Source organism: Arachis stenosperma, chromosome 1 (genome assembly GCF_014773155.1).
Source record: "Arachis stenosperma cultivar V10309 chromosome 1, arast.V10309.gnm1.PFL2, whole genome shotgun sequence".
Lineage (NCBI taxonomy): Eukaryota > Viridiplantae > Streptophyta > Magnoliopsida > Fabales > Fabaceae > Arachis > Arachis stenosperma.
The window spans coordinates 126,962,473-126,983,337 of NC_080377.1; the positions used below are offsets into that span (position 1 = coordinate 126,962,473).

The following is a 20,865-nucleotide window of genomic DNA, read 5'->3' on the forward strand; positions in this document are numbered from 1 at the left end:
AAAACAAAAGCGGTGAAAGATTTCTCTCTGCATTCACTTTTTTTTAGCTCATAAACCCTAAATGCAGAAAAAAAAACTTCAGGCTTAGAATTAAATTTTATTTATTATATAAGCTTGCCTATTTCATTGTTTTTTTAGTTATAATTATAAATGTTCATGCAGAGGATCCCATGCTGATGAATTTCTGAAACTCCATTCTTCAATCTTTGTACGTAATTCTGCATCTGCATGCAGTTACAAGGCATGCACAACATCTTCGTTCGGTGCACTCTTGTTCCTGTTGTAATGTAATGTGGATCTCATCTGCCAGCAACAATAAGACTACACAATTCCCGGTATTTTGTGATTCTCCTTTCAGAACGTTGAAAATGTAAACTAGATATGTAATTTGAATTTCGAAGCATAGAATTATTAGACTCTCTGCAATTTGCTGATGTTCTGCTTTTGTTTCCCTGTATAGCATTCTGGAATCACAATGATCACAGAAGAATCGTCAAAGATGTTGGAAAATATTGATAGCGAGTATGATAAATTGGTCTTACCTGATACACCAAGGGCTGAAGAAGCCGAGATGTTGCACCCTCAAGCAAAATCAAAAGTTAAATCTTTGTGTTGGTGGATGAAAACATTTTTATGGTGCTGTCTCGCTGTTATACTTGCTACTGTTCTTGTGAAATGGGGAGTACCATTTGCTTTTGGAAAGGTACTTCCTCTTCTTACAATGATTCTGTTCTGGTACTACAGTCGCTTGCAGTGAGTTATCGCCAACTTTGCTATTTCAACATTTCATATTATGACTATTACTCGGGTCTTAGAATGATATAATACCATTAGCATTTGATTTCATATGCTAATTAATATGTTGTGGCATGGATGAAATTCAAAGGAGCAGTGTAATAACTAATAAGGAACTTTTTTCAACATGTCACTAGGAAACTTTTTCTGGTAATTAACTTGAAGGGCGTGAGAAAAATACTCAATAACACCGTTATCTTTACTACTATTCTATCATTTGTATATGAGCAAGCAGCTTAGTATGGACCTGTGGATATTCTTGGCCCTGTGTATCGTCATGCATTCAAGATGGATGATTGGAAAACTATGATAATATTCATACTTTGAAGCGTTGAGGTTTCTCATTGCAGGTTCTTTACCCAATCATGGAGTGGGAAGCTACTTCCTTTGGCCATCCTGTTCTTGCCCTTATACTTGTTGCTTCTCTGGCTTTGCTGCCAGTATTCTTGCTTCCTTCGGGCCCCTCTATGTGGCTGGCAGGGATGATTTTTGGTTATGGCCTTGGCTTTGCTATAATAATGGGTGGAACAACCATTGGGATGGTCCTGCCTTACCAAATTGGACTACAGTTCCGTGACCGCATTCATGTAAGTCTCTCTGTTTCTTATATGATTAACAAATCCTCTAAAATTTTGGGTTGTGTTTTCTCAAAGTAGGTTTTACATTTTTTTTGTGATCTTTGGTTCTGTATTGTGCAGCAATGGTTAAAAAGATGGCCTCGTAATGCAGCAATGATTAGGCTTGCTGGGGAGGGAAACTGGCTCTATCAATTTCAAGTGGTTGCTTTGTTTAGGCTCTCACCTTTTCCCTATACTATATTCAATTATGCTGTTGTGGTGACTAATGTGAAGTTTTGGCCCTACTTATGCGGATCAGTTGCTGGAATGGTGCCAGAAGCTTTCCTCTACATATACAGGTTGGCCTTTGGCCCTTTAATGGCTTAGTGTGTACTGTAGTAAACTTCTACCAGTTTCACCATTTTATTGAATATAAAATGTTCTGAAGAAAAATAAAAGGAGCTATCGTGGTAAAGAACTCGTGTTACTTCTTTAGATCAAAACTGGAGTATTTTTTTTTTATATTTCCATTTGTATGAAAAATATGAGAACCTTGTGAGTTTTCATGGATCTCAATGTGACAGCTTCGAACTGGTTTCTTTAATTTATCTCTTTGAAATAGACTTACATATGTATGTGTATTTGTTTCCTGCAGTGGTCGATTAATGAAGACATTGGCAGAAGTAGGGTTAGGGAAGCGTCACCTAAACACTGTGGAAATTATATACAGCCTTATTTCTTTCATCATTTCAATTGTTGCGATTGTTGCCTTCACCGTTTATGCAAAGAGGACCTTACGTGAACTCAAAATGATAGAGTTGAATGATGAAGTTTCCTTGAATGGTGAAGTTCCCTTAGTATCTGAGGGAGGTAGTTGTGAAATGAGGTCACGTCCTCTTGTGAAGTCCAATAGCTCTCCTCAATTTTCATGATTGTATATATAACAAGTTGCTATAGGATACATTCTTTTTGAACTCCAGGCTTTCTTTTTACGTCCCATGATTGATCAGCTGATCACTGTAAATAGTTTGAGGAATCGAGAAGTAAATCAGCTAATGCATTCCGCTGATTTTGAATTGTTGTAAGAGTAAGTTACTGACTCATTGCAGAAGACACGCTTGCCACTGGCCATCTTGTCGGACGTATGCTATGCAAAAATAACTAGTTATCTCTTGTCTCCTATGAGGGAAAGGGTTCCTAAAATCTGTTCTAATCTATTTGGTCATGTATAGACTCTGCATGTTTTTTGTTGGTTATTTCAGGCTAAAATCGATTCTGACTCCTTTCTATATATGACGAGGGTTTCTTGTTTCCAATACTGCTCAAAGTGAAATTATAAAAGGCCAAATTGGTTTCTAGCTGCAGGGACTGGACTGTCCCCGTGCAGAAGAGAACCACAGGCAAGAAATTTAAAACAAATAAATTACGCAAACCATGAGTTATTTATAATATAAAAAAGGTAAAGAGAGTCTGAGATAGGTAACTGTAAGATTGTAAATTGTAAGTGTCAGACTTCCATCATGTTCATTTTGCAAGTTTAAAGAATACAAGATTTGATACATATGTACTAAGTATATAACAATAATGTTTAAATGAAGAAACACTCACAAGTACCTCTATAAATTCTTAAGGCTAATCTCAAGTCGAAAATGTTCTCAAAGGCCTTATCCCACAACTTCCAATTTGTCCATGCCAACCAATGAACTGACGTCGCTACGGTACTTGGTGGAAAGTGATATAATGAACGGCATAGCACCTTATGGTTTCCATGGTGCTGGAGGTGGTGGTGCTGTAGGAAACATTGGGGGTACCGCAGAGAAAATTGTATTTTTGTCAATTCCTATGTTTTTATCACCTGACAATGCTACAAGTGCAGCAACTAAACCTGCATTTCCTGCAAGAGTCGGCTCCGTGTAGTTGTAGTTTTTACGGACATCATGGAAACCATCAAACTTGTCAGGACCAGCAGCCATAGCTCCAACAATTGTATTTGGGTTTGCCTTAGATGTATCCCTCCATTTCCAGCCTCCTTTACAGCTATACTTAATGTGGTTCTTCGGTATAGAAGCACCTCTGTGATGGACATGTTTTGGATAGTGGTTACCAAAACCAACAACATAGCTCATTTTCCGAGGGTTCTTCCCAAGGATGTAATTTATCTACAAAATCACCCCAGGAAATTGGCAAAGGAAGTTAGCACAGAGTTAATGTTGACAAAATTTGAAAGCAGAATATCACATACATACCTGGGTCCTTGCAAAGTCTCGAAGAGTATCAGCCGAAAAGAAATTGGGCCCGCAATACCATCCAGGTGCATCAGCAGCTTCAAGATAATCACTGAATAGCGTAGCCAAAAAGGCTGCATTTACAACATATTGGAGAGGCTGAGGCCTACCATGGTTTAATTGAATCAAGCCCCCTGAGTGCCAAGAAAAAAATACCCAATATTCACATTAGAGTAATAATTGGAGGAACTTACAGAGAAGGAGCCCAGATACAAGTGTTGAAGTATAATTTTATTTTTCTTTTTTTTACCTCTTGTTCTGTTAAAGCTTGAGAAAACTGGTAGGAAGGAGCACATAAAAATCTTGGTCTGATTGTGAAATGTACTTAAAATTTCTTCATATGGATAACCAGGACTCAAGAACAACCTCAACCGGCTCAGAAGAACCTATATGCAGGATGACAAGATTAAATTACTAACTCCTGTTCATATGACTAGAACTCATAGCTTCAGAAAGTCGAGCAAAGCAATCCAAAGTATTTGGTCAAAATGCTTATGAACTACAGCATGATTAAAAACAAGGGAACATCCTACATATTTTGCAGCAATTCAGTCCAAAAGTAAAACGAAAACAGATTTCATTTCTGCCTAAGGTGTAATTATGGAAACCAAATAGATAAGCCAGTGAACATGAATATGTCTTATGCCAAAATGAAGTTAAGATCAGAAAAACAGATGCCAGAGTAAAATCCATCACATTATTCAGCTCAGAACTTAGCTTGAAATGCAAATTTAATAAACTTCCTGCAGTAGAGATTTCTCCATTGATTTACAAACAACTTGAGTAAGCTTCGAACACCTTACAGGTTATAACTGAAGGAGCACTAAAAATTACCTGAGCACCAGGAAGCTTGTTATCCCAGCTCATTACACCATAATCAGGGCCTCCCCAGAAAGCACCAGCATGCTTGGCAATGCCAGGTTTGGTGGCCAGATTAAGGTAGGAAGAATTACCAGTGGCAAAATACATCCAAGCTCCTCCCCAGACAAACTCATCCCAATAGCTGGTTGAATTGTAGAATGTTGAAGCCTCAGTACCACGTGGACTGTATCTTCCTCTGCGGTCTCTCGAGAACTTATAGAGTGTTGTGGCACCATGAACAAGTTTCTGCGAATAGACTTTATTGTCCTTAAACACAATGGAGGCAGAAGCTAACGCAGCAGCCATCTCTGCTGCAAGATCCGAGCAACTCGAGCATTCGGTGACAGGTCGTGTATAATCAATGTCCTCCGGACGAGTCCAGCAATAATGATCATTTGGAGTGGTGCTCCCTCCAGAAGTATCCCCAGATCCAACCTGCCAAGATTGAAAATAATCACATATGAGATGCATAGTTCAAAGTCAGTTAGTTAGTTCAAGGCGAATAAATCTACCTGTGCAGCAAGAGTGTCAATGGTGTCAGCAGTACTGTTGAAGGTCTTGAGAAGGTAATCAGTCCCCCATTTAATGATGTCCTTAACATGGGCGAGCTCGCCGGCAGCTTCGTATTTGGCACTGTATTCAATAACACTCCAGCTGAGCATGGTCAGGGCAAAGGATTTAGGGAAGTGGAACTTGATGGCGTCTCCGGCATCATAGTAGCCACCCACCAGATCCTTGATGGCGGCAGATACCCCAGGGCCCTTCCCATCTTGCAGACCAGAGTTTCCTCTCCAAGAAACATTGTTATGCTTTGGGAGTTTTCCAGCTACACGCAACAACAGCCACACAACAAATCAATATCAACAAGAAAAAATGTTCAATCTTCAGTGACTGACTCTGATTGATGTTGATAATCTAACCCTAATCCTAATCCTAATTGATTTAGCGTGGTGCCATCAATCAACATGAAGGTAGGTGAAAATGAAATTACTGAATTAGGATAAAGTGAGATCTAATTAAGGAAAGAAAGAGAAAGGGTGGGGCTACATACAGCGTTGAGCGTTGAAGAACATGAGAGCCTTGTGGAGGGCGAGGGTGTAGTTGTCGGGAGGAGGGGCCTTGTGGTGGTGGCGGGGGACGGTCTTGACGATGAGAGTGATGAATCCGGCGAGGAAGGCGGCGACGGCGATGGTGCCGACGGTCCAGACGAAGATCTTTCGGCTGACGATGATGCAGCCGAGATCGACATACTTCTTCTTCTTCTTGGTCTCAGTGGGGCCCAGCAGCCAGCTCTGCTGTGTCTCGTCGAGCTGCCGTGACAGCGCCGCCCTGTCCAAGTCCTGCAGGTTGCGGCTCCGGTCGTCGTCCGTGGCGGAGTCTGTCCCATGGATCTCCAGTGGTCCCCCCCACGGATCCCTACCGTACATACTCATCTACTCCTCTTCCTCCTCCTCTTCTTATTATTCAGTTCAATTCCAAATCTCCAATGGAAGAAGAAGACAGTCTCCAATCTACTCGCTACTAACTTGCTTACTTACAATCATAAATCATAGGCATATAAATAAAAAAATGGGATTCTCCGATCGCCGACTAAAGAAGACTAAATAATGAGTGGACTTGCTAACTATCGAATGATGAGCTAATATTCCATTCTGTTTCTCTCCGTTTCTTACTTTCTTCTCTCTCGTTCACTTTATTTATTTTCCTTCACAGCTAATCTCCTTGTCTTATTTTATAATGTAGATAGCTCCCGACAAAAATAAATAATTTTCTATTGTTTAGTTCAATTAAAGTTTTTAACAGAAATGAAAATATGCAAAGGGATGGATATTAGGAAATCACATAGTGGCGGTGGTGCCTGGCTGGTGTTGGTGAACGCGGACAGGTGGTCTAAAGTCAATAATGTCATATTGTCATGTGAATTGAGAGAAGGACTTCATTCCAACTATGCCTTTTAAATAATATTATATTATTTGAACCGTTGGAGACACTGGGAATACAGCTCACTCATGGACAATGACCCTAGCCCAACCCAACCTTCCTTAGCATATTTTTTTCCCTCTTATTTTATTCTACACGAGTTGTCATGTTAATTGAATACATTGTTACATTCAGAAAAATTATTTCAGGATACACAACCTAAACAGCCGGTTGATGAATTATTTTTAATTCGTTTATTAATATCCACATGCAATTGATTTCACATTTAAAATCTAAAGAATACAAGAATTAATGTCCATGTATCCATGTGCATATTTGAAGAAAGACGCTTATTATGAGTGGTGACCGACTGACCGGACCGGGGTGGATATATACAGCAGCTTGTTATGGTTTCCAGGGTGCTGGAGGCGGTGGAGGAGTGGCGGAGAAGATGGTATTTTTGTCAATAACGGTGGCGGACGTGGTTTTAGCATCATGATGGGCAGAAAGGGCGACAAGTGCAGCGACTAAACCTGCATTTCCAGCAAGAGTGGCCTTGTGTAGTTGTAGTTAGTACGGACATCATGGAAGCCATGGAACTTGTCCGGACCGGCAACCATTGCTCCAACAATTGTATTTGGGTTTGGGTTAGATGTCTTCCGCCATTTCCATCCTCCTTTACAGCTGTACTTAACGTTGTTCTTTGGTATGGAAGCACCTCTGTGATGCACATGTTTTGGGTAATGGCTACCAAAACCCTACAACGTAGCTCATCCTCCGAGGGTTCTTCCCCAGTATGTAATCAATCTACAATAGACGAATTCATTATCATTATTTATTTAATTATCACCTTGATTTATTAATAACGATCACCTATACCTCGGTCTTAGTGAAGAGGAGAATGTACATTTATAAAATAGAGAGAATGAGAGTGTTATTTTAGTATTTTATAGAAGACGGGAGTAGAATTTTCTCTAACATTAATTATTGAAAGATTATGTAGTGGATGGATCATAGATGTATGCATTTTATTACTTACCTCTTGTTCTGTTAAAGCTTGTAAAATTGGTAGGTAAACAGGGGCGGAGCTAGAAATTTTTTTGGGAGGGACAACATGAAAAATATAAGTTAAGAAGAAAGAAAAATTAAAAATTAAAAAGGAACTAAACTAAAAAATTGAGACTTATACATACATATTATTTATTTTGGGGGACAAATGTCCCCCTTTTCTATAACGTGGCTCCGCCACTATAGGTAAGAGCACATAATTATGTTGGTCTAATTGTGAAATGAACGTTAACACTTCCTCGTATGGATATCTACAACTCGAGAACAATCTCAAACGACTCAAAAGAACCTAATGATTAATAAAATAAATAATATATTACATTGCTAAATTGAAAACAGTCTGATTTATAAATTTAATTATTTACCTGGACAGCAAAAAACTTGTTATCCCAGCTGAGAACACCATAGTTGGGGCTTCCACGAAATGCACCGGCATGTTTGGCAATGCCGGGTGTAGTGGCAAGCTTCAGGTACAACGAGTTGCCGGTTGCATAGTACATCCATGCCCCTTCCCAAATAAATTCATCCCAATAACTTGTCGAGTTGTACAGCCTCCCAACCTTCGAACCACCTGCACTGAATTTCCCTTTCCCATCCCTCGAAAACTTGGACAGTGTTGTAGCCCCATGAACGAGTTTTTCTGCATAGCTTTTGTAGTCCTTGAACACAATGGAGGCCGCCGCTAAGGCCGTATCCATCTCTGCTGCAACATCCGAGCACCCTTGATGGTATTCCGTCACAGCTCGCGAATAATTGATGTCCTTCGGACGCATCCAACAGTATTACTCATTCGGAGTACTATTACTATTTTTCCCGCTTATCCAACCTAACTATATAAATAATTAATTAAGTAACCATGTATTAATTTAAAAATAACAGAAGGTAAAAATTCATGTGCAGTCAACTCACATGAAGTTGATAGTTCAAAAACGTTAAATGATTTGACTAATTTGACTAAATTTTCATCTAACGACTCTCAATTATCAACTTCACATGAAGTTAACTGTATTTGAGTTTTAACTTTTTCAGACTTACTTGTGAAACAAGAGTGTCGATGGTGTCAGCTGTATTGTTGAAGGTCTTGAAAAGGTAGTCAGTGCCCCATTTGATGATGTCCTTGACATGGGAAAGCTTCTCAGCAGCTTTGTATTTGGCGCTATATTCAATGACGCTCCAGGAGAGCATGGTCATGGCAAATGATTGAGGGAAGTGCAACTTTGTGACATCTCCGTGGTTATAGTACCTACCCACCAGATCCTTTATGGCGCCAGATACACTAGGGCCCTTTCCGTCTTCAACACACGAGTTACCCCTCCACAATACATTGTTATGCTTTGGGAGTTTTCCAGTTGAATCAATAAATCACCACACAAAAAATCTCAATTTTAAGAATCTTTTAGGTCCTAATCGTATCAATTTAAGTAGTTTGGATATATAATTCCCAAGTTATGTATATGAGTTCCCACATCCAAGCAATTTTACATTCAAGTTCATCCAAGTGATTTGAGTTACGCGTCTTTTTTCCGTTTTCTCCCCTTGAGCTTCCTCTTTTTCTTCTTCTTGTTTCAAATTCACTTCTTTTTCTTCTTCTTCACTTCGAATGCTATGTCTTCTTCTCCTCCTTCTTCTTCCAAACCAAGATTTACTCTTCGGAATCCAGAGTGTGGAAGCGCGAGTGTTCCTTCCCGCCTACCTTCCCCGTTGATTTCCATAGGGCAACCTATTTCAAGGACTCAATTTATTGGATCGAAAGCAAAACAACACTGCGTTTTTATCTGAAAGAAGAGTGCATGAAGGATGACATGCCTCCGTTGCCGCCGGAACCTTGTCATTATGGATACGTTCTTGCGCCTGCATGCGGTTACATGAATTTGGTTGGATTTGAGTATGGTGAGTTCTCTGTATACGTCTTTCGGTTGAAGGAAGACTATTCTTCACCAAGGTGGGCTCACATGCACAGCATTGATCTTTGATCTTTAATTTTTCAAACTGTTTTTGATAGAATTGGATGCCCTTATACTTGTAGAAGCGACGACTTGTTTTCTGTAAGGTATGGATACGTTTAAAGTATAATACATCTCATTGAAGATAATGAGGATGACATGGGTTTGTTGATACACCTACCGGACAAAGTTGTTATTCTACCGGTCTCCAGACGCATCCTCAAGTGTGGCATCACTTTCTCTCTCTTCGATCTGACTCCACTTAGCTGACACCCCCCATTCGTCCTTCACGTCGCCTAAACATTTCCGCGAATGTCCAATCGTGCCGTGCATTATTTTCGGTGCAGCCCATCTGCGTGCTGACCGTACACCAAGCCCGTCTTTATTGTTGCAGCTCATTACCACCATTGACAACAACGACAACCACCTTGATGCCAACGTATTGTTCAAAGCCATGTCCACTCCGTTGTTGCCTCTCACGGCTTCGACCGCAAGACTTCAGGGCAGTTCTCACTTTTTCCTTCCCTTCTTCCTTTGCCATCTTTGTCATGAACCTAACAACACCGCACGATATGGATGTAAAATGCTACGTCTACAGCAATATGCTGGACGTGCTGCGAGAAGGTATGCAGCAGAAGTTTTATATACGCACGTGGATGTTTATTTTTCATGTAAATGAGATATTTATTTTTAATATAAATGGGATGTTTATTCTTCATGTAAATGAAATGTTTGTTCTTCATACAACAGTCGAGGGATTAGAAGAAAGTATAATTAGAGTTAAAAAGGAGGGGGATAGTTAAAATTTCCAATAGTAGAGTTAAAAGAATTTTTTTTAACTTGATTTGGGGTGGGTTTTTTTTAATCCTCTGTAGCCTACAAATCAGCTTATTGTTTATGTTGTTCAAATTTTTTATTGTCTAGCGAAACCCATATAAATAATACTAATTGACATAAATTGATTCTAATTATACTCTAATAATATCTCATTAATTCAAAATTTAATTTTTAAATTTTTTTTGAAAACAAAAGAGCTCAACACAGCAGAGTGGAGCAAATAGAAAAAGACATCCAAGGCTGACAAACAACTCCTAGAAAAACACAAAATAAAGAAACTCTCCATGTCATATCCGACATAGCCATCTACAACATGAAGAGACACCTCGCCACTCATCGCAGTTAAACATGGACATGTTGATTATTTCCTCTACACCTCTGCTTCTATTCTGAAATATCCTCCTATTCCTTTCCAACCAAATGTTCCAAATGATCGCACAGAAGCACCTTAACTGCTGCTTCCGGTCCTCCTTCCTACGAGGCTCTTCTGTCCAACTTAGAAAGTGGTCCTTCATCAAACCCGGAAGAGACCACAGCCGGCCAAACACATATAACCAAGCACTCCACACCTGCCAAGCAAAATCACAGCCAAGAAATAAGTGATGGATCTGCTCAATCTCCTTGTTACATAAAACACAACTCTGATCATCCTGGTTGAGTATCCCAAGTCGACTTAGCCTCTCCTTAGTATTCACCATGTCTGTCAAGACAAACCAAGCAAACAGCTCCACTCTTGGTAGAACTACACCTTTCCAAATGGTCTTAGTGAAGCTGTAACTGGTGATATCCTGTGATAGCACTCCTTCTTGTAGCACCTGCACAAAAGAGTTAGTAAAAAAATACCAAGTCTATCATATTTTCACACCACCCTATCCTCACTATTATATACTAGCCTCACAGGTCTCAAAGCCTCATGCAACTGACCCAAAAGATACAACTCCCACTGAAACAGTTGCCGCCTCCAAAGAAAATTCCACACCAATTCTAACCCGTCCCAAAACCCACAATCCCCAATAACCGAACCACACTAGATTGAAACAGAGAAGAGCTTGGGGAACCTATCTTTCAGGGGTCCACAATGTAACCATACATCCTCCCAAAACCTACTCCGACGACCGTCACCAATCTCCATTGACAGACCTGTAATTATCTTATCCCTTATATGTTTCTCCTTTATCTGTAACTGGCAGATATCCTTTCAAGGTCCTCCTCTAGTAGGAAGCACTTGTGTAGAAAGTAGCTCATTCGGCTTCAGGTTATTACAAGAACAGACAACTTTTTTTCACAATGGGCATTCTTCCTTCGCAAAGCGCCACCACCACTTAAACAAAAGAGCAATGTTTCGAACCACAGCGTCTCCAACTCCCAACCCACCTAGCTTCTTAGGGGCTTACACCAAATCCCATCTGACCAAAGGCATACCATGCCTCCCATCCTCCTTGCTCCAAATAAATCTTCTCTGTAATGAGATCAATTTCTCAGCAACAGCCTTCGACATCTTATACAAGCTCAAATAATACACCGGCAGGCTATTTAAAACTGATTTAATAAGCACCAACTTTCCAGCTTTGTTCAGCACCTTAGCTTTCCAAAGACTTAGTTTCTCTTCTACCTTATCGATTATAGGCTTCCAAGTCTTTACCAGCCTCGGGTTCGCTCCTAGGGGGGACTCCAAGATATCTAACTGGGAGGTTACCTACCTTACAACCCCACAAGCTACTCATACGTTGAACCCACCACTCTTCGCAGTTGATCGGAATTAGACTGGACTTATCAAAATTAATACTGAGCCCGGACATCAACTCAAACCACCATAGCAGCCGCTTGTAGTTCTTCATGGTCTCTTCTTCCGGTGGGCAGAACAGAATAGTATCGTCAGCAAACTGAAGATGTGAAAGCTCCACCTTGTCTCTACCAACCAGCAATGGAGAGATACGCCTGTTTCTGACTGCCTCTCTAACCATCCTATGCAGCACATCCACCACCAACACAAACAAGAAAGGAGAAAGGGGGTCTCCTTGTCTCAAACCCCTTCCCATTTTGAATGGTTTATTCGGTGAGCCATTAATCAAAACCGACATAGAAGTTGTGGTGACACACTCCATAACCCATTTTCTCCACCTACACCCAAACCCCATCTTTTCCAACACTATATCACAAAGCTCCACTTAACTCTATCATAAGCTTTTTGAAAATCTAGCTTGAATATGGCTGCCTCTTTATTCCTCCTTTAAAGCCAGTGGACCGTTTCGCACGCTATGAGAGCCCCATCATGAATTTTCCTGCCCTGCACAAAAGCACTTTGATTCTCCCCTACTAACCCCGGCATTACTGATCTCATCCTCCTAACTAACACCTTCGAGATGACCTTGTACACACACCTAACCATACTAATGGGTCTTAGGTCTTTAATCTCCTCTGCACCAATAAACTTAGGTGCCAATGCCACCCAAGTTATATTTGACTCCGCCGGTAACCTAGACGTCTGAAAGAACCCCATCACCGCTGTAGTGAATTCACATCCAATCTCATCCCAACATCTCTTGATAAAATTCATGTTGTATCCATCATAACCTGGCACCTTAGATGACTCATAATCCCATACGGACTCCCTAATCTCTTCAATCGAAGGCAATGTCTCCAAGGTCACAGAGTCTACCTCCGCTATCCTCTCTACCAGCCCATCTCTGAACCCCAACACAGGAGAATCTTCCTGATGATATAGATCTTTGTAGAACTCTCTAATAGCTAATTTTATTATAGCTTGGTTCCTTGCCAGTCTGTCATTAACGACCAAAGAATCAATCCTATTATTTCTTCTTCTTGCTGACGCTATATTGTGGAAATATCTTGTGTTCTTGTCCATATCCTTCGCATGTCGAGATCGAGACATCTGCTTCCAGTGAATTTCCTTCCTCACATACCACCTCTCACAGCAAGTAACTAACGCCCGTCTTCTAGCCTCCATAGTTCTATCATGCACTCCATTACCTACCAAATCATCCACCTTCTTGATTTCTTCCTCCAACTTCAGAATCTTCTTGTCCATCTCCCCAAAATTGACCTTATGCCATCTCCCCAAAGGACCCGTCAATGCCCTCAATTTATCTGTGAACTACATCTCCCCTAAGTATCTCCATTCCTCCTTTACCATACCAAGAAAACCTTCGTGTGTAAACCAAGAATCAAGGCTACAGAAAGGCCTGGGACCTCGACGCATCATTTTATCTTCCACTATTATAGGGCAGTGATCTGACAAACCCCTTGGGCCGCCCCTTAATCGAGTCTCCGGAAACTCTTCCAGCCAATCCATACTAACCATAGCTCTATCAATTTGACTACACGAACGGCCACGAAACCAAGTATACCTGCGATCAGTGAGCGGTAGATCCACAAGGTGCATATCCTGTATCCAACTCCTGAACTTTTCTGCAGACAGGGATAGACTAGTAGTATCTTTTCGTTCCTCCACATTCACAATCTCATTGAAATCTCCTATAAAGCAGGAAGGAACCTGACATAAGCCAGCTATGTAGCTCAACTCCTCCCACACCTGACTCTTCTCTTCTCTACTATGTGCACCATAGACTAAGAAAAATGCACAGTTGAAATTATTCTTTGACAAGACTCATTCAACAGACAACCACCTATCCTCGTTGTAGCAATTATTCATTTTAAAAACTATTTCATCCCATATCAACAACAGACCCCCAAAAGCACCAGTCGAGCCTACACATTCCCATCCTGCCCCATCATTCCCCCAAATCTGTGCCACGTCAAATCTCGTCACTACTGTTCTTTTAGTCTCAATCAAACCCATCATGCTCAAGTTCTGTTTATTCTTTAAGTCCTTCACCATTCTCATCTTCCCATCACCCCATAACCCCCTAACATTCCAAGAACTGAAATTTATTTAGCACTATTATGACACACCTGGGTTTTATTTTTGGGTCTGCACTGTCTCATCTTCGCCTTCTATTTTGCCAGCTTTCTCTTCTGAGCAATTTCCTCATTCTGCGCCTAAAGAATGGCCATTATGTTGTCCTCCTCCTCATACAACACTGCCCCTGATTCCAACGCCAGTGCCAAAGTCAGTTTGTTTTCCAACATCTGTTCCTCTAATCCCTGCGTGTCACTCGCCCCTTTCGCTTGCTCCCTGTTATCCTGCCAAGACCCAGCACCTCCAATGCCTTCCCCAGCCTGCCCAACAGCCCTACTACCTCCACCCTATTCACAAAGGATTACCTGACCAGGTCCCAGTTGATCATGGTGCACGGCTGCTTCTCTGCACCATACAACTTCAGCAATTTCCCGATCCAGACCATCAGCCGCAATCAATGAATTTTTCTTTTTTTACTTTACGTTGTTAAAAAAAATGTTCTTCCCTATCCTTTCTCGAATTCAAAAGTTATCTTCTTAGCTCCCCATCCTAATTGAAAGTGAGATATATATAAACAGCAATACACTCGTGAAAGATTGAAAGCAAAGTGAAGAACAACCATGAAAGGTCCCAGTTGATCATGGTGCACGGCTGCTCCTCTGCACCATACAGCATCAGCAATTTCCTGATCCAGACCATCAGCCGCAATCAATGAATTTTTCTTTTTTTACTTTACGTTGTTAAAAAAAAAAGGTTCTTTCCTATCCTTTCTCAAATTCAAAAGTTATCTTGCTTAGCTACCCATCCTAATTGAAAGTGAGATATATATAAACAGTAACACACTCGTGAAAGATTGAAAGCAAAGTGAAGAACAACCATGAGTGACAACAAAGAGTTAATCTCTTCTTTAGTGGAAACAATTGAAGGAAACGATTACTTACTCACTCAAATCCTTATTCGTGTGCCTCTCAGAGATATCATAACCTTCAAATATGTCTCCAAGTGGTGGCTCTCTCTCATCTCTGATCCTTTCTTCAGCCACTGCCACGCCACCGTAAAACAAAGAGTTTCCGGTTTGTTCTTAGATCTCGCCTCCGACACTGGATTGTATCAGGAAGTGAAATTCTTCTACTTAGACAAGAAAACCTATCGCTCATCCTTTTCATCATTCTTTTCCAAAAACCCCAATCTACGTTCTTCACTGACAACACAATCTTGCAATGGTTTGATGCTACTTGAATCGAAAGATCCCGTGTTTATCTATAACCCAACCACCGAAGATAAGAAAACCTTACCCTCTTGCTTTCCATTGTTTGATTCATTAAATTTGCATTACTCTCTAGCTTTTGATCTAATGCGTTTTCTCGGTTATAAGGCTATCTGCATTTTTTATGGCGTGAATTCAAAGAATGAATGCTTCCAAAGCATGATTTACTCTTCGAAATCCGGTGTGTGGAAGCGCGGTTGTTCCTTCCCGCCTACCTTCCCCGTTGATTTCCATAGGGCGACCTATTTCAAGGACTCAATTTATTGGATCGGAAGCAAAACGACACGGCGTTTTGATCTGAAGGAAGAGTGCATGAAGGATGACATGCCTCCGTTGCCACCGGAACCTTGTCATTATGGATACCTTCTTACGCCTGTATGCGGTTACATGAATTTGGCTGGATTTGAATCTGGTGAGTTCTCTGTTTGCGTCTTTTGGTTGAAGGTAGATTATTCTTCACCAAGGTGGGTTCACATGCACAACATTATTCTTCGATCTTTAATTTTTCAAACTGCTTTTGATAGAATTGGATACCCTTATACTTATAAATGCGACGATTTGTGCTCTGTAAGATACGAATACGTTTACAGTATAATACATCTCATTAAAGATAATGAGGATGACATGGGTTCGTTGATACACCTACTGGACAAAGTTGTTGTTCTACCGGTCTCCAGAGGCATCCTCAAGTGTGGCTTCACTTTCTCTCTCTTCGATCTGACTCCACCCAGCTGACACCCCCATTCGTCCGTTGACGTTGCCTAAACATCTCCCGCGAATGTCCGATCATGCCGTGCGTTATTTTTTGTGCCGCCCATCTACGTGCCGACCGTACACCAAGCCCGTCTTTATTGTTGAAGCTCAACACCACCGTTGACAACAACGACAGCCACCTCGATGCCAACGCATTGTTCAAAGCCAAGTCCACTCCGTTCTCGCCTCTCACGGCTTCGACCGCAAGATTTCATGGTGGTTCTCGCTTTTTCCTTTCCTTATTCCTCTGCCATCTTCACCACGAACCTCACAACGCCGCACGATATGGTTGTAAAAGGATACGTCTACATTAACATGCTGGACGTGCTACGAGAAGGTATGCAGCGGAAATTTTATATACGCACGTGGGTGTTTTCTTTTGCATGTAAATGAGATATTTATTTTTAATATAAATGGAATGTTTATTCTTCGTGTAAATGAAATGTTTGTTCTTCATACAACAGTTGAGGGATTAATAGGAAGTATAATTAGAACTAAAAGGGAGAGGGATAGTTAAAATTTTCAATAGTAGAGTTAAAAGATTTTTTTTTAACTTGATTTGTGGTTTTTTTTAACCCTCTGTAGCCTACAAATCAGCTCATTATTTATGTTGTTCATATTTTTAATTGTCTAGCGAAACCCATATAAATAATACTATTTGACATAAATTGATTCTAATTATACCCTAATAATATCTCATTAATTCAAAATTTAATTCTTAAAATTAAAATTAATTTTTCTTTTTTTCTTTACATTGTTAAAAAAAATGTTCTTCCCTATCTTTTCTCAAATTCAAAAATTATCTTGCTTAGCTCCCTATCCTAATTGAACGTGAAGTATATATAAATAGTAACACACTCGTGAAAGGTTGAAAGCAAAGTGAAGAACAACAAAGGGTTAATCTCTTTTTTAGTGGAAACAATTGAAGGGAACGATTACTTACTCATTCAAATTCTTATTTGTGTGCCTTTCAGAGATATCATAACCTTCAAATGTGTCTCCAAGTGGTGGCTCTCTCTCATCTCCGATCCTTTCTTCAGCCACTGCCACGACTGTAAAACAAAGAGTTTCTGGTTTATTCTTAGATCTTGCCCCCGACACCAGATTGTATCAGGAAGTGAAATTCTTCTACTTAGACAAGAAAACCTACTGCTCATCCTTTTCATCATTCTTCTCCAAAAATCCCAATCTACGTTTTTCGCTGACAACACAATCTTGCAACGGCTTGATGCTGCTCGAATCGGAAGATCCCGTGTTTATCTATAACCTTACCACCAATGACAAGAAAACCTTGCCCTCTTGCTTTCCATCGTTTGATCCATTAAATTTGCATTACTGTCTAGCTTTTGATCCTATGCGTTTTCTCGGTTATAAAGCTATCTGCATTTTTTATTGCGTGAATTCAAAGAATGAATGCTTCCAAACCATGATTTACTCTTCGGAATCCGGTGTGTGGAAGCGCGGGTGTTCCTTTCCGCCTACCTTCCCCGTTGATTTCCATAGGGCGACCTATTTGAAGGAATCAATTTATTGGATCAGAAGCAAAATGACACTGCGTTTTGATCTGAAGGAAGAGTGCATGAAGGATGACATGCCTCCGTTGCCGCGGGAACCTTGTCATTATGGATACCTTCTTGCGCCTGCATGCGGTTATTACATGAATTTAGCTGAATTTGAATCTGGTGAGTTGTTTGTATGCGTCTTTCAGTTGAAGGAAAATTATTCTTCACCAAGGTGGGTTCACATGCACAACATTATTCTTTGATCTTTAATTTTTCAAACTGCTTTTAATAGAATTAGATGCCCTTATACTTATAGAACGGACGACTTGTTCTCTGTAAGGTACGAATACGTTTACAGTATAATACATTTCATTGAAGATAATGAGGATGACATGGGTTTGTTGATACACCTACCGAACAAAGTTGTTGTTCTACCGGTCTCCAGACACATCCTCAAGTGTGGCTTCACTTTCCCTCTGTTCGATCTGACTCCACCCATATGACACCCCTATTCGTTCGTTGACGTTGCCTAAACATCTCCGTGAATGTTCGATCGTGCCGTGCTTTATTTTTTGCACTGCCCATCTGTGTGCCGACCGTACACCAAGCCGTCTTTATTGTTGCAGCTCACCATCACCGTTGACAACAACAACAACCACCTCGACGCCAATGTATTGTTCAAAGCCATGTCCACTCCATTCTCGTCTCTCATGGCTTCGACCGCAAGATTTTCTGTCGGTTCTCGCTTTTTCCTTCCCTTCTTCCTCTGCCATTTTCACCATGAATCTCACAACGCTGCATAATATGGATGTAAAAGGCTACGTCTACAATAATATGCTGGACGTGCTGCGAGAAGGTATGCAGCAGAAGTTTTATATACGCACGTGGGTGTTTATTTTGCATGTAAATGAGATATTTATTTTTAATATAAATGGGATGTTTATTCTTCTTGTAAATGAAATGTTTATTCTTCATGTAAATGGAATGTTTGTTCTTCATACAATAGTCAAGGGATTAGAAGGAAGTAAAATTAGAACTAAAAGGGATGGGGATAGTTAAAATTTCAAATAGTAGAGTTAAAAGAATTTTTTTTAACTTGATTTGTGGTGGTTTTTTTTTTAATCCTCAGTAGCCTACAAAAAGCTCATTGTTTATGTTGTTCATATTTTTAATTGTCTAGCGAAACCCATATAAATAATACTAATTAACATAAATTGATTCTAATTATACCCTAATAATATCTCATTAATTCAAAATTTAATTCTTAAAATTAAAATTAATTTTTCTTTTTTACTTTACATTGTTAAAAAAAAACGTTCTTCCCTATCTTTTCTCAAATTCAAAAGTTGTCTTGCTTAACTCCCTATCCTAATTGAAAGTGAGATATATATAAATAGTAACACACTCGTGAAAGATTGAAAGCAAAGTGAAGAACAACCATGAGTGACAACAAAGAGTTAATCTCTTTTTTAGTGGAAACAATTGAAGGGAACGATTACTTACTCATTCAAATTCTTATTAGTGTGCCTCTCAGAGATATCATAACCTTCAAATGTGTCTCCAAGTGGTGGCTCTCTCTCATCTCCGATCCTTTCTTCAGCCACTACCACGCCACCGTAAAACAAAGAGTTTTCGGTTTGTTCCTAGATCTCGCCCCCGACATTGGATTGTATCAGGAAGTGAAATTCTTCTACTTAGATAAGAAAACCTATCGCTCATCCTTTTCATCATTCTTCTCCAAAAACCCCAATCTACGTTCTTCACTGACAACACAATCTTGCAATGGTTTGATGCTGCTCGAATCGGAAGATCCCGTGTTTATCTATAACCCAACCACCGAAGATATGAAAACCTTGCCCTCTTGCTTTCCATTGTTTGATCCATTAAATTTGCATTACTCTCTAGCTTTTGATCCAATGCATTTTCTCGGTTATAAGGCTATCTGCATTTTTTATGGCGTGAATTCAAAGAATGAATGCTTCCAAAGCATGATTTACTCTTCGAAATCCAGTGTGTGGAAGCGCGGTTGTTCCTTCCCGCCTACCTTCCCCGTTGATTTCCATAGGGCGACCTATTTCAAGGACTCAATTTATTGGATCGGAAGCAAAACGACACGGCGTTTTGATCTGAAGGAAGAGTGCATGAAGGATGACATGCCTCCGTTGCCACCGGAATCTTGTCATTATGGATACCTTCTTACGCCTGTATGCGGTTACATGAATTTGGCTGGATTTGAATCTGGTGAGTTCTCTGTTTGCGTCTTTTGGTTAAAGGAAGATTATTCTTCACCAAGGTGGGTTCACATGCACAACATTATTCTTCGATCTTTAATTTTTCAAGCTGCTTTTGATAGAATTGGATACCCTTATACTTATAAATGCGACGACTTGTTCTCTGTAAGGTACGAATACGTTTACAGTATAATACATCTCATTGAAGATAATGAGGATGACATGGGTTCGTTGATACACCTACTGGACAAAGTTGTTGTTCTACCGGTCTCCAGAGGCATCCTCAAGTGTGGCTTCACTTTCTCTCTCTTCGATCTGACTCCACCCAGCTGACACCCCCATTCGTTCGTTGACGTTGCCTAAACATCTCCGCGAATGTCCGATCATGCCGTGCGTTATTTTTTGTGCTGCCCATCTGCGTGCCGACCGTACACCAAGCCCGTCTTTATTGTTGCAGCTCAACACCACCGTTGACAACAACGACAGCCACCTCGATGCCAACGCATTGTTCAAAGCCATGTCCACTCCGTTCTCGCCTTTCACGGTTTCGACCGCAAGATTTCATGGTGGTTCTCGCTTTTTTTTCCCTTATTCCTCTGCCATCTTCACCACGAACCTCACAACGCCGCATGATATGGTTGTAAAAGGATACGTCTACAGCAACATGCTGGACGTGCTACGAGAAGGTATGCAGCGGAAGTTTTATATACGCACGTAGGTGTTTTATTTTGCATGTAAATGAGATATTTATTTTTAATATAAATGGGATGTTTATTCTTCGTGTAAATGAAATGTTTGTTCTTCATACAACAGTTGAGGGATTAAAAGGAAGTATAATTAGAATTAAAAGGGAGGGAGATAGTTAAAATTTTTAATAGTAGAGTTAAAAGAATTTTTTTTAACTTGATTTGTGTTGTTTTTTTAACCCTCTGTAGCCTACAAATCAGCTCATTATTTATGTTGTTC

General features: G+C 40.2%; 5 protein-coding genes and 1 pseudogene across 5 annotated transcripts; 3 read left to right on the forward strand and 3 right to left on the reverse strand.

Moving 5' to 3' along the window:
- Positions 1 to 290: 290 nt before the first annotated feature.
- LOC130934343 (uncharacterized) lies at positions 291 to 2,619 on the forward strand. Its single transcript, XM_057863924.1, has 6 exons — positions 291 to 335; positions 461 to 703; positions 1,146 to 1,382; positions 1,494 to 1,711; positions 2,008 to 2,222; positions 2,615 to 2,619. Exons 1-6 carry the CDS (start codon positions 291 to 293, stop codon positions 2,617 to 2,619), a joined length of 963 nt encoding a protein of 320 aa, XP_057719907.1.
- Positions 2,620 to 2,823: 204 nt separating this feature from the next.
- On the reverse strand, positions 2,824 to 6,283 carry LOC130971875 (endoglucanase 25-like). Its single transcript, XM_057897139.1, has 6 exons — positions 5,550 to 6,283; positions 5,011 to 5,324; positions 4,472 to 4,933; positions 3,888 to 4,023; positions 3,599 to 3,771; positions 2,824 to 3,511 (listed from the first exon to the last, which is right to left on the reverse strand). The coding sequence occupies exons 1-6, from the start codon at positions 5,929 to 5,931 to the stop codon at positions 3,110 to 3,112; spliced, it is 1,869 nt and encodes a 622-aa protein (XP_057753122.1). The 5' UTR covers positions 5,932 to 6,283; the 3' UTR covers positions 2,824 to 3,109.
- Positions 6,284 to 6,765: 482 nt separating this feature from the next.
- LOC130934349 (endoglucanase 25-like) lies at positions 6,766 to 8,845 on the reverse strand (annotated as a pseudogene).
- Positions 8,846 to 10,553: 1,708 nt separating this feature from the next.
- LOC130934359 (uncharacterized) lies at positions 10,554 to 11,764 on the reverse strand. The gene is made up of 2 exons (XM_057863938.1): positions 11,678 to 11,764; positions 10,554 to 11,081 (listed from the first exon to the last, which is right to left on the reverse strand). The coding sequence occupies exons 1-2, from the start codon at positions 11,762 to 11,764 to the stop codon at positions 10,554 to 10,556; spliced, it is 615 nt and encodes a 204-aa protein (XP_057719921.1).
- Positions 11,765 to 15,023: 3,259 nt separating this feature from the next.
- LOC130934377 (F-box protein At5g07610-like) lies at positions 15,024 to 16,148 on the forward strand. The gene has a single exon (XM_057863955.1). The coding sequence runs from the start codon at positions 15,024 to 15,026 to the stop codon at positions 16,146 to 16,148; it is 1,125 nt and encodes a 374-aa protein (XP_057719938.1).
- A 2,959-nt stretch (positions 16,149 to 19,107) lies between these two features.
- On the forward strand, positions 19,108 to 20,232 carry LOC130934387 (F-box protein At5g07610-like). Its single transcript, XM_057863965.1, has one exon. The coding sequence runs from the start codon at positions 19,108 to 19,110 to the stop codon at positions 20,230 to 20,232; it is 1,125 nt and encodes a 374-aa protein (XP_057719948.1).
- Positions 20,233 to 20,865: the final 633 nt, after the last annotated feature.

What these genes read in the sequence shown, in the direction of transcription:
- LOC130934359 (XM_057863938.1), bottom strand. Translation starts at nt 11,764, where the DNA reads ATGTCGAAGGCTGTTGCTGAGAAATTGATCTCATTACAGAGAAGATTT. An exon ending in GGAGGCATGGTATGCCTTTG is followed by an intron (nt 11,082 to 11,677) that starts GTCAGATGGGAT and finishes TCTTTTGTGCAG; the next exon opens with GTGCTACAAGAAGGAGTGCT.
- LOC130971875 (XM_057897139.1), bottom strand. Translation starts at nt 5,931, where the DNA reads ATGAGTATGTACGGTAGGGATCCGTGGGGGGGACCACTGGAGATCCAT. An exon ending in GTTCTTCAACGCTCAACGCT is followed by an intron (nt 5,325 to 5,549) that starts GTATGTAGCCCC and finishes TGTTGCGTGTAG; the next exon opens with CTGGAAAACTCCCAAAGCAT. An exon ending in TTGACACTCTTGCTGCACAG is followed by an intron (nt 4,934 to 5,010) that starts GTAGATTTATTC and finishes CAATCTTGGCAG; the next exon opens with GTTGGATCTGGGGATACTTC.
- LOC130934343 (XM_057863924.1), top strand. Translation starts at nt 291, where the DNA reads ATGTGGATCTCATCTGCCAGCAACAATAAGACTACACAATTCCCG. An exon ending in TACCATTTGCTTTTGGAAAG is followed by an intron (nt 704 to 1,145) that starts GTACTTCCTCTT and finishes TTCTCATTGCAG; the next exon opens with GTTCTTTACCCAATCATGGA. An exon ending in AGTTCCGTGACCGCATTCAT is followed by an intron (nt 1,383 to 1,493) that starts GTAAGTCTCTCT and finishes TGTATTGTGCAG; the next exon opens with CAATGGTTAAAAAGATGGCC.
- LOC130934387 (XM_057863965.1), top strand. Translation starts at nt 19,108, where the DNA reads ATGAGTGACAACAAAGAGTTAATCTCTTTTTTAGTGGAAACAATTGAA.
- LOC130934377 (XM_057863955.1), top strand. Translation starts at nt 15,024, where the DNA reads ATGAGTGACAACAAAGAGTTAATCTCTTCTTTAGTGGAAACAATTGAA.